The 12,798-nt window shown below is 37.5% G+C and overlaps 1 protein-coding gene across 1 annotated transcript; it reads left to right on the top strand.

The window, feature by feature from the left end:
• The first annotated feature begins 9,517 nt into the window (after nucleotides 1–9,517).
• Nucleotides 9,518–9,889, top strand: LOC141587975 (uncharacterized). The gene has a single exon (XM_074409436.1). It carries the CDS (start codon nucleotides 9,518–9,520, stop codon nucleotides 9,887–9,889), a length of 372 nt encoding a protein of 123 aa, XP_074265537.1.
• The last annotated feature ends 2,909 nt before the right edge of the window (nucleotides 9,890–12,798 follow it).

The raw sequence follows: 12,798 nt of genomic DNA, 5'->3' as shown, positions 1-12,798 counted from the left end.
GGTTATTGTTTTATTTTAAAAAAATTCAATTTTTTTTTTTTACTATTCTCAATTTGTTTATTTTTTTATATATAGATATTCTTTTAAAGATACAGATTTTTTAATTGTTAAACTCCACATTGGTGTAATTTTTTGTTGAGAGTTTGCTCACTACCAAAAAAGATGTATACCTATTATTATATATCTGTCCATTAATTTCATGATTATTAGTCTTTCCTCACGGAATTATAGTACGTAGGAGTATAGTTCAAATTGTATGTGACTAACATAGAGAGAGTTAATAATGTACTCACTCTAGAGAGTTACAAGTACATGATATGAAATATGACGATTCATGTTAGTCAATCCATATAGTTTGCGACTAAACAGTTTATATCGTTAGCCTAGATAAAAGACCGTGTATTTTTACATGTCGTTCTCACTTGTTATCGGAAACAAGTAGCATATTGTAACACTATAGTGATAAGAAAAGGTCATATATGAATTTTGTCACTACTCTAACTACTGAAAATGTCCTTTAATAATGACTAGGGAGTAATTAATTCATCTTGCAACAAAGTCTACTCGATCATTCTGTTTAATTAATTTATATATAATGATTAATAAGATGGAAGGGGTATGTAGGAATAATAATGTAATGGCATGCAAGTAAGAAGGCATCAATAACTATAGTTGGTCGTCATGATGTGTCTGTTTTTTATTTGCTATAACAAAGAATATTTCATACATATAGCTTCTAGTTATGGGACCAGCTTGAGGAAGTTGAGCTAATTATTGTTTAGTTTCTTCTTCCATCACCTTGATTCATCAGAGTTAGTAACTACTTACTGCCTTTTTGGACAGTTAGCATTTGACTGTTTACACATGCACGTACTTATATGCCCCTTCTCTGTGTAGAGAAGGGGCTACAGTCAAAAAGGGTTGTCCTATATGTTGTGACGGAGTCGGGATTTTAGAGTTAGTAAAACTAAAACATGGATTGAAAATTTTAACTCATTAATTAATATTTTAGAGTACCTTTCAAGGCCAAATCCGATCTAGTGAAACAGGTCACCTTGGACCCCGAAGACTAAAGTTTTAGCCATTTGCAGGATCATGACTTCAAGCTTACTTACTCTTTGGTCACCTTGTTGAGAATTAGAGGATTGACCTTGAAATTTATTGTTAGATAGGAGGATGAAAAGCTTGTTGTTGTTGAAATGGAAGCCTTTTTTTGTTGATGTTGTGTAACAAGCACATTAGAGTCTTTGTAGAAGGTGGCTTGGACACTTGGAACACATTTGCTTGTTGAAAATCACTCATATTCTTAGGCAACATACCCCATCTACCCACCATAGCTCATAACTCGATCTAAATTGACCAGCGCTATCGCATTCACTTGTTGAGGAGGGACTTGAGAAGAACTAGGACCTTACAATTAAATCTCGAAGTTTTTGTTGGAGAAAAGTCACTTGAGCTGCACCTAGGGTTGTCCAGGTGTGGAGGCCAGTGGTAAAATCACCTGGTCCTGTTCAACCTCCTATGCCTCCTCAACCTGTGCCTGTTGTGCCTGTACCTGACACTCCATTTGGTGGTCCTACATATCATAATTCTTCTACTTTGCCTATCCCAGTTAGCCAAATTATTCAATTGTCTAGGCAGGAACACTCTTCTACTAGTCCTACCAAATCATATGCTGAGGTGGTCTCACCATCTAAGGATAAGGGGAAGAGTATTATGCAGGAATCTGGAGGGTCTGGAGTCATTTCAACTAGTGATAATGGATAAATTAGGATTCTGGAATGTGCGAGGTATGAATAACCCAAATAAACAATTAAATATTAGGAGATTTCTTCATCAGAATAAAATTGGTTTATTTGGGCTAGTGGAAACAAAAATAAAGGAGCATGATTTTCTTTCAATTCTCCATAATTTAGGTCATTATTGGGAAGGTGTCAATAATAATTATTATCATCCAGGAGGAAGAGTTTGGATTATTTGGGTGCCTCAACTGTTTTCTGTTAATGTCATATCTAGTTCAGAGCAACATATTATTGTGGGGGTTACTGACATTTGGACTAGTGCTTCTTTCTGGTTTACTGTAGTGTATGGCTTTAACTCTGAGGGGGACAGACATGATCTTTGGAACCAGCTGAAAGCACTTAAGGACATATGCACTGGCCCTTGGTGTATTTGTGGTGATTTCAACTCTCTTTTGAACTTTAATGAGAGAATTGGGAGTGAGGTGACTTGGAATGAATTTAGTGATTTCAGGCAATGTGTGAGCTATTGTGAAGTAACTGACATTCAAGCTCATGGTTCCTTTTTTACATGGAATAATAAGCAAGATTCTTCTACTCGTGTTTTTTCTAGACTTGACAGATTTCTTATCAATATGGAGTGGATGGTGTTGTATCCTAATAGCTATGCCTATTTTATGAATGAGGGCACATTTGATCACTGCCCTTGTATTTGTTGTAGGACCACCCATCAGAAAACCTTGCTTTAGATACTTCAACATGTGGAGTCTTGACCCCTCTTTTAAGTCTATTATCCAGTATGAGTGGAACAAGACTGAGACTGGAGTTAAGATGTTCCAAGTGGTAACTAAGCTAAGGAACCTAAAGCAGCCTTTGAAGTCACTAAATAAGAATCAATTTTCTGATGTGGAGCGTTCTGCTGATATTGCTAAAGTACTTCTAGATGAGCTCCAAGAGTAACTAAAGCAAAATCCTCATGATCAGCAAGTCAGTATGGCTGAAAGGGAAGCTGCTGAATCCTTTACTCTCCTGCAAAAATCAAAATATAGTTATCTTTAGCAAAAATCAAAAACTGAGTGGCTCAAAGGGGTGATGAGAACACTAGATATTTTCATAGCCAGATCAAGCAGAGACAGATACATAATAAAATTTTCCATATCAAAGATATCCATGGTGTCATTCATCAGGATTCTCAGGGGATTGAGAATTCTTTTCTTGAGTATTATGAGAGACTTCTGGGAACTAGTACTCCTACTACTAAGGTGCATAAGGCTACTGTTCGTACTGGGAGAGTCATAGATGAGCATCTATCCAGTCTTCTACTTCGTGTTGTCTCTCCTGAGGAAATCAAACAGTGCTTCTTCTCAATTCCTGCAGACAAGAGCCCAGGCCCTGATGGCTTCTCCAGTCAATTTTTTAAGGACTCTTGGGAGATTGTTGGTCCTAGTATTTGTGAGGCTATAGCTGATTTCTTCTCTACTGGTAAAATTCTTAAGCAGCTTAATACTACTAATATCACTCTCATTACTAAGATAAGTAATCCTCAAAGTGTCCTTGAGTTTAGGCCTATAGCCTGCTGCAATACTATCTACAAGTGCATAGCCAAACTTTTGTGCAACAGGCTGGGGGATGTTCTGCCTGAACTAGTGAATATTAACCAGAGTGGTTTCATTAAAGGGAGGAACATTGTTGAGAATGTGCTTATTTGTCAGGATCTTGTTAGATTATATAACAGGAAAGCTGCCTCTCCACGTTGCCTTATCAAAATTGATTGGAGAAAGGCTTATGATAGTGTGGAATGGGATTTTCTTTATCAGATGCTCATTGCAATGAAGTTCCTCCAGAAATTTATTGGTTGGATCATGAGTTGTGTTACTACACCAACATATTCACTCTCCTTAAATGGGAATTCATTTGGTTTTTTCAAAGGCAAAAGAGGACTTAGGCAAGGGAATCCCCTTTCTCCCCTACTATTTACTCTTTGCATGGACTATCTTTCTAGGATTTTGAATGTGGTTGGGCAACAAGATGATTTTAAGTTCCACCCTTTTTGTGGTTCCTTGCAGCTGAACCATTTACTTTTTGCTGATGATCTTCTTTTCTTTTCTAAGGGCAATGATACTTCTATAATGTGGCTGCTTAGAGCATTTGCTACCTTCTCAGCTGCATCTGGACTTTGTCTCAACAAAGAGAAAACTGAGATCTATTTCAATGGTGTGCAGGCTAGTACTATGGATGATATTTTGCAGATTTCTGGGTTTAAAAAAGGATCCCTTCCTTTTAAGTACCTGGGAGTACCTATCTCATCTAAGAAGCTTACTAAGAATGAGGGTAGGAAACTAACTGATAAGATAACTGCTAGAATTAGAGCTTGGGGTGCCAATCATTTATCCTATGCAGGTAGGCTCACTTTGGTAACCTCTGTGCTGCAGTCCCTTCATTCCTATTGGTCAACCATATTCTTAATCCCTAATGGTATTATGAATAGAATTGATTCTATTTGCAGAAATTATCTTGGGGGGGGGGGGGGGGGGGGTAAGGATTCTTATTAGAGAGCTCCTGCTGTGTGTTGGGATAACTGCTGTGTGCCTAAGTCTGAGGGTGATCTTGGTCTTAAGCATTCAAAGAACTGGAATAAAGCTCTCCTGGGTAAGTACATTTGGTGGGTTGCCTCTAAGAAAGATCACTTGTGGGTTAAGTGGATTTCTCATGTCTATTTGAAATCTACCCACTGGTCCAACTACAATCCACCTACTGATTGCAGTTGGTCTTGGAAAAAATTGCCCATTTGATGCGTCTTTTTCAACCTGCCTACACTGATGATTGCTGGTTAGGGACTCACACTGAGTACACTGTTAGAAAAGGTTATGATTGGCTGAGGAGCCCTTCCTTTTCAATCAGCTGGTGGAGGATTTGTTGGAACTCCATGAATGTTCCAAAAGCTTCTTTTATCTATTGGGCTTTTATGCTTAAAAGATTACTTACTAAAGACTGTTTGGCTCGTATGGGTGGTGGCACAGATTTAATCTGTGACTTATGTCAGTCTATGAATGAGAGTCATGAGCATCTTTTCTATGACTGTCCCTTCAGTAACAGATGCTCTCTTCTTCTGCAACAAAAGATAGGATTCCATCTAAATCCTCGAGCTCTTACAGACTGGAACAGGAGAGGAAGGAGGAAAAGCATCCTGATGAGAAGATTTACTTGTGCCTTCTATGTTCAGCTGGTGTATATGATTTGGCAGGAAAGAAACCGAGCTAGAATTCATTCTAAAGTTACTCACCCAACGGTTGTTGTCAGACAAGTAATCATGGCTGTGCATACCAGATTGCAGATGAGAAACAAGTCTAAGCTAACTAAGGAGGAGGAAACATGGATTCAGCAGATGACTAGATAGTAGTTGATTGTTTGTGCTTGTAATTACATAGATATGTAGTTGAACTTTAGATGAGTCATTCTTTGTATTCTTGAACTCTATACTCTTTGGATTTATAATATACTTAACCTTTCCCAGAAAAAAAAAAGTCACTTGAGCTTACATAAGTGACACATTAGGGTCCTCTTTCTCTGATTTCAGAGGATGGCACAGGAATCGTCATATTAAGAATTATGAATCGTCGTGGATTCAATGGTAGCATGGGCAATATCCATATCTATTTGATCCAATCTTCCATTGTTGGCAGAGTCCAAGATGCGGCGAAACTCGGCACAACACTCATTATAGAATGTGATAGCAAGAAACCATGGGCCCAACCCATGATAAGGACACTCCCTTTGTATCTCCTTGTACCTCTCTCATGCCACAAACAAACTTTGATCTCCCCTTTGATGGAACCCAATGATTTGGCTCTCCACAGAGCCCATCTATCCCTATCGGTGACGCTCAAAGCAACCTTGTCATGGCTATTTATCCACAACTTTCCCTAGTCTCTCAAAGAGAACGGAAAAAGCATCTCCCGAATTTGCTCTTGTCTAACTCCAATTTTCCTTATAGTAGAACAATAATCATAAAAGTTTTGGATATGCAAGTTATGATCTTCTAACGGACTGCCACCAATTCAAATTGGGTCCTCATGATTAGGCTAATAAAAGTCGGCTTGATTTCAGATGATTGTTATTAGTTTAGATGATTTAACTATGAGGAAATCAGTAAGGGCAAGGAAGGCTTTATCATGGATGCAGGGTTATCAATGCCCTCTTCCTCCTTCATTGAGTCATCCTAATACTATACATGTACAGGTTCTGAATAACACTACAGGTTTTAATATAGAATATGTTCAATCTTTATGTAAGTGTTAACTGAATCTAAGCTAACTTCCTATAAACAAGATGCTACTGATTCAGGTGGGTTTTAGCAATGGAGCAAGAGTTAAAAGCTTTTGAAGATAATCATACTTGGGAATTGATGGCATCATTGCCTGTTGACAAGCAAACTATAGGCAATAAGTGGGTTTATAAGATCAAATATAAACCTGATGGTACTGTTGAGAGATTTAAAGCTAGGCTTGTTGCAAAAGGTTATAATCAAATTAAAGACGGGGATTATAAGCATACCTTTCCTTATGTAGCTAAGTTTACCACGGTTAGGGCTCTTCTTGTTGTTGATTCAATTAAACATTGACCTTTGCATCAATTAGACATAAATAATGCTTTTTTGCATGGTTATTTAGATGAACAGGTTTATATGAAACCTCCACAAGTGTATAAAGCCAAAAAGGGTCAAGTATGTAAACTAATTAGGTCACTGTATGGACTAAAAGGGGCTTTCAGACAATACAATCTGGAATTGACAAAGTTTTTGATTAAATTAGCTTTGTTCAATCTAAGTATGATTATTCCTTGTTTACAAAGCAAAACACAAGTACTGGAAGGTTCATAGTTGTCCTGATTTCTATAGATGATATTTTAATCTCTGGTGATAGTGTTGAAGATATTCAGTCCTTAAAAGAAAATTTGCATATCCAGTTTACAATTAAGGGTTTGGATTTTGCAATGTATTTCTTTGGCTTGGAAAGAGCTAAAAATGAGAAAGGCATTATTTTAAATCAGAGAAAATATATTCTGGATATACTCAAGGATACAAGTTTTGAAAATTGTTCTCCTGCAAATTGTTGTTTCTTAATATGACTAGACCTGATCTTTCCTACAAATTTTGAAAATTGTTCTCCTTCTCAGCACATACATATACCCACTCGATCGAGTCCACCATACCCGATCGAGTTACTCCCACTCAATCGAGTCATGATCACGTATTATACTACCCGCATGCCTTTATACTTTACGTAAAAACAAAATCATAAATATACATCACAACCTTATTCACATGTTACTAATATAACCACATTATAAATCCATTTCATCACATAAACATGCTCTTAAACAAAAAATCATATTCATACGCAACAATTACTTCATCTTTTTCCACCACATCATCCATTCAACCACACACTTCATCTAACATATGCATATGAAACAATAGTAAACAAGTAGCGATCCCACGACACCCCATAATAGTGACCGGTTCAAAGTTATAAGGGCAATTTTCGCAACTTTATTAGGACATCTCCCAAGCCTTTGCATTAACTCCTAACAACTCCTACCCGGGTTCATTTTAATTTGACTCTCTACATTAATTGGGTTCATTCGTTACAGGTTCTAAAATCGTCGTTCTGATACCACTTTGTAACACCCTCATACACCAAGATGTCTTACCAAGACCACCTAGAACATGAAGATGCTACCATCTCGGTTACCCGAGGCATAGTAATCAAAGTAGACCATCAAGAAACGTACTTTAAGTAATTTAAGTAAAATGTGCGTACATCAAAACCAACTGATATGTAAAATACAATGTCTCAAAATCAAAATCCACCTAAAGCAAAAAGTGTTATGATAAAACAGCAGAAGACTAAGACTCTGACACGTGGTGACTCCATCCCCAGCTAGATCCCGCGCGTATCCAAGATATACCTGCTAAACAACTGCTCACCATCCCCGAATAGATCACCACAGTTTTCAAAACAATTAAACGGGGTCAGTTACTGCATAAACAAGATAAGCCAATAACAACAGTCAATTACACAATCACATTCCTCCAACACCGTCTCATCACCAATCATCTGACTACACACTAAGGTGTGTAGCGCTGCCAGAATATCCATCGCAACAGATATTCCACATCGCAAGTGGGGACCGCAGCCGTACCACCTAAGCCCCGCTCAAAACCATAGAACGAATAACCCATGTCCATTAATGTGCACATCCCCCTTGTGACGGGAACCACAAGGGGTGAATCAAGGGTGTGAAGCCACTCCCGCAAGTGACTCCACTCAGCCAAGGGCGCACTACGCGAACCACAGACAAACAACAACCAAACCACAATACCAATGTAAACACTGCCAATTCCAATCAACGATACAATAAACATGCCAAAAAACCAACCAAATCATCTTATAATATTTACACAGTCAACCAAATGGAGCGGATCAAAAACCTTCCTCTACGAAATCACCTCTTATAATCAATTAATCACATAATCACAATCTATCACATAATCAAACTCAACAACCCCCAAATCACCCAATTAGGGTTTTAAACAACATTAACTATTTGACATAAAAATAGTACAAATATCTAACCCACAAAACGACGATCATAAAGGTATGACGAACTCCGAAATCCGACAACCCTAGCCCTAGACGTTGATTTGATAGCAAAGAGTGAAGAGAAGAACGTCGTTGTTTTTCTTTTTTTGTAAAAGTTTAGGGAAGAGAGTAAAAAGCAAAAGTAAAATGTCGAAAACTCTTTATATACTCTTCATGTGTTACTATCAAACCCAGCAGAAAAATCGTAAAACCCGACTTACTCGATCGAGTAACTAACGTAATCGATCGAGTACCCGTTACTCGATCGAGTTGCCCCTACTCGATCGAGTAATTATGAAGCAGAACGCTGTCTAGAATGCAAACACGACTTACTCGATAGAGTAAGTCCTACTCGATAGAGTACCCAACCGCTCAAATATCTGAGGTATTAAAAAAGGAATAACAACGGAGACCACAAGGTAAGATCCAGTCACTTGAGGTGCCAGAATGGAAATGAGAATCGGCTTCTATGGATTCATCGTGGGGTTACCAAGGACTCGGTAAGGTAACAATATGATTTGGGTTATCATCGACCGTTTAGCAAAGTCAGCTCATTTTATTCCAATGAAAGATACTTGGAGTAAGATTTAGTTAGCTTTGAGATATAGGAAGCATGTGGTACGATTACACGGGGTACCAAAGGATATAGTGTCGGATCGAGATGCGAGATTTATATCACGGTTTTGGCAAGAGTTGCAGGAATTGATGGGAACTACCTTAAAGATGAGTACAGCATTTCATCCTGGGATAGATGGTCAAACTGAAAGAACTATCAAAACTCTAGAGAATATGTTGCGAGCTTGTGCCATGGAATTTGGTGGGAATTGGGAGGATAGGCTGGATTTGATAGAGTTTTTATAGAACAACAGCTATCAATCTAGCATTGCGATGGCACCTTTTGAGGCTTTGTATGGCAGAAAGTATCGGAGTCCGGTTTGTTGGGATGATAGTGCTGAGGTTGTGATCTTAGGACCCCAGATGGTGCAAGACATGATTGATCAAGTACACTTGATTCGCCAAAAGATGAAAGCATCTCAAGATAGACAAAAGAGTTACGTGGATTTGCATCGTAGGGATATCGAGTTTGCGGTAGGTGACAAGGTCCTCCTAAAAGTGTCACCTATGCGGTGAGATATGAGGGTTGACAAGGGAGGAAAGTTGAGTCAGAAATTCATCGACCCTTATGAGATTTTGGATCCGATAGGTGAAGTAGCCTTTCGGCTAGCTTTACCACCATCACTTGATCGGGTCCATAATGTGTTTCATGTATCACAACTTCGGAAGTATGTGAGTGATTCACCACATGTACTTGAGGTCGAGAATATTGAGTTGGATGAGGCTCTAACTTATGCAAAGGTTCCTAAAGAGATTTTGGATCGTAAGGTACGCAAGACAAAGAATGGTGAAATCGTCTTGCTTAAGATGCTATGGTCTAATCACAATGTGGAAGAAGCCACTTGGGAACCGGAGGAGGCAATGAGAGAGCGCTACCCACATCTTTTTTAGCAGGTATGTTTGGTTACGGGGTCGTTACCGTTGTCTTTTAACGGGGTAGGAAATGGTCGCATGTGTGTTTTGGGGTAGTTTTGAAGTCGGTATGGTCATGTTTCGGTTTATGCGAGCTTTAGTTGGTTACAGTAGGGTTTTGTTAGTGTCTTTTGAGTAAGTAGCATTGCATGTTGTTTTGGGTATGGTATGAACTTCGAGGATGTTGAACCATATAGTTTATATGTTTATGTTTTGATGATGTCAAGATGCTTTATAATTTATATACTCGTTGCGCGTAATCGTTTGTCTAAGTATTTTAGATTCAACTTATCTAATACAAGCAACAAGATAAATTGTGATGGAAGTATACAATATTCAAGCCTCTATTCAAGATCAAACGGTGTGAAGATTCATTCAAGATTTATGTGAAGACGAAGTCCGTCTAAAGATTAATCAAGTTTGGATGATGACGTAGCCTATACTCGAAGATCTTCTTGAAGATTAGAATAATAGTATAGGTGATTATCTCGTAATGATAACCAAGAATGAGTTTCTTGAATTGGTAAAGTTATAGCTTTGCAACTATAACATTACTAGTAAAAGAGCTCAATGTTATAGCTCTCCTACTATAACATTGAGATGCTGAGTTTTCTATACACGACATAATGTTTTGAAATTGTTTTGAAAATTGTTTAAAGTTTATTTTAAATGTTTTTGATAAAAGTATTTATTTAATAAAGCCTGGTTTAGTGCGGAGTTCGGTTTTATGTTAGACGTTGACTAGTAGGCATGTTGGGTCAACTTATGAGTTGGACCATGCTACTAATTAGGGTTTCAACAAAGCCTCTCTTAAAACCTAAATTCTAACCCATATATTAAGCTAGGGTTTGCACGAGTCACGAGGCATATGAGCCGTGACATCTCGTGTAACCTAAGATGTATTTGGTAAAGATTTTATTCCTTGATAATATCTTTAGATATCTTGTATATCTTACTTAGTATATTTGTTTATGATAAAAGATATTCTTGATTTAGGAAATCTTATCATATCTTAGAATTTATAGTAAAGATAATATTTGAATAAGATTATATTCTATCTTGTGGAATATTCTTTATTATCTTTTAGGCTTTTAGGAAAGAAATAATAGAAGATATGATTTGTTAACACATCTCCTATTATTCGGCCATTAGGGTTTCTTGAAACCGATTTGCCTTGCTCTTTCCTTCCTATAAATACTTTGCTCTATACAACATTTAAAGTAGAGACCTTAAGCATAAAAATTGATTTTAATTTTACAAAGCAAACCGTGTGTTTTCAAAGCAGAAAAACCGTTTTGTTATTTTTGAAATGTCGTGTGTTTTAAACTCGTATACTCGTTCTTATTGTTATCGTTATAAGATAATAGTGCTTATTTGATTTCTTACTTGTTCATTGATACGTGCATTTTATATAGTCCTTTTAGGCCTTTTTATGCACGTATTTCTATGTTATTATCGTAGTTTATTGCTACGAAATGCCCCGAATATGCTACTTTGGTTTGTTCTGTCTTATTTGCAGGAATGAACCAGAAAGTAATGAAATCAAGCCTTTTACCGTCCGTTTAGCATGCATTTGAAGGAAGAGTGAATTTGGAGCAAGAATGTAGCTATTTTGGGATGCGCAAAGAAGAAAGATTGCTAGGCGAGCAAGGGAAGAACTTCAAATTGCTAGTGCCTACTTTGGAGAGCCATATCTCGAGTTCTACAACTGATATTCAGGTGATTCCAATTGGAGATGAAAGTTTGTCCTCTTACCTTTCCAACTCCACCGGAATCGCCCTGTTTGACCAAGTAACGAAGAAATGGCAGCCGTTTGAAGTTCAGTGCGCAAAGCAGGAAAAGTACTCGATCGAGTAGATAAATCGCTCGATCGAGTACTAGCTACAGCGAGAAGGTTATTGTCGAGTATAATTAGATTTATCTTATGCTTATCTTATTTTTAGTTAATAATAATGATACTACTTAGTATAAATAAGAGTAGTTTAGACCTAATAGAGAAATAATTCATTCCCTGGAGTCAGTAGAGGGGACGGACGACTGCTTGTTCTTCAATTCTCTATTTTTCGGATCAATTATCGTATTGGTATTATTTATTCTTCTTTAATCTTTTAATCATCTTTATTGCTTGAATTCCTTCTTCCCTTATTTATTATCATAATTGCTTTTATTCAATCCTTATCAGTTTATCATTATGTTCAGTTTCAATTATTTATTTGTTGTTGTTGTTAATTCGATGGTAGTGAATAGCTAATTTTCTCATGTTAAGACTATAGGGGATCCATAATTATGAAGGGAGAGTAATCGATTTATTGGGTTAATGCTGGTATTGTCTTTGTTGGTTAAATGCTGCAGTTAATTGTATCCGTCTGATTGAGTCGACGCAATTAGACCTTTAATTCTTAGTGATCCTTGACCTGGACCGAAAGGTTGGAAAAGGCGAGACTAGTAGCGAACAATAGGGTATTGCAGTGAGGGCGAAAGTTAAGCTGTTTACACTTTAGGGTGAATTAAGGACCGAAAGGTGACGTTCACTACCCCTTAGACCGTATTTGCATTGACCTGAGACCTAGATTACTTAACTGAATGATTATGGTGAACCGTCTGTCTTAGCTGTTCCTCTTTATCTGTTTGCTTCCTTCTTTTTTATTTCCCTCTCCCTTATTCTCTTTAGTTTAGAATATCACTTTTCAAACCCCCACATTGTGACCCGTTACTCATAGACTAAAATTAGACAGATAAATCTCATTTTTGCCTCCCTGTGGAGATCGACTCTACTTGCCGCTGACTTCTGTTAGTTGTAACTTAGGTATTTATTTTTGGTACCAAAACGACAGTATCAAATTTTGGCGCCGTTGCCGGGGAGGCAGCGCAGTTTTATCTGTTTTTTA

The sequence above is a fragment of the Silene latifolia genome, chromosome 6 (genome assembly GCF_048544455.1).
Source record: "Silene latifolia isolate original U9 population chromosome 6, ASM4854445v1, whole genome shotgun sequence".
Lineage (NCBI taxonomy): Eukaryota > Viridiplantae > Streptophyta > Magnoliopsida > Caryophyllales > Caryophyllaceae > Silene > Silene latifolia.
The sequence above is the reverse complement of the archived record's forward strand: the minus strand, read 5'-3'. Positions and strand labels throughout refer to the sequence as shown.

What these genes read in the sequence shown, in the direction of transcription:
- LOC141587975 (XM_074409436.1), top strand. Translation starts at nt 9,518, where the DNA reads ATGAGGGTTGACAAGGGAGGAAAGTTGAGTCAGAAATTCATCGACCCT.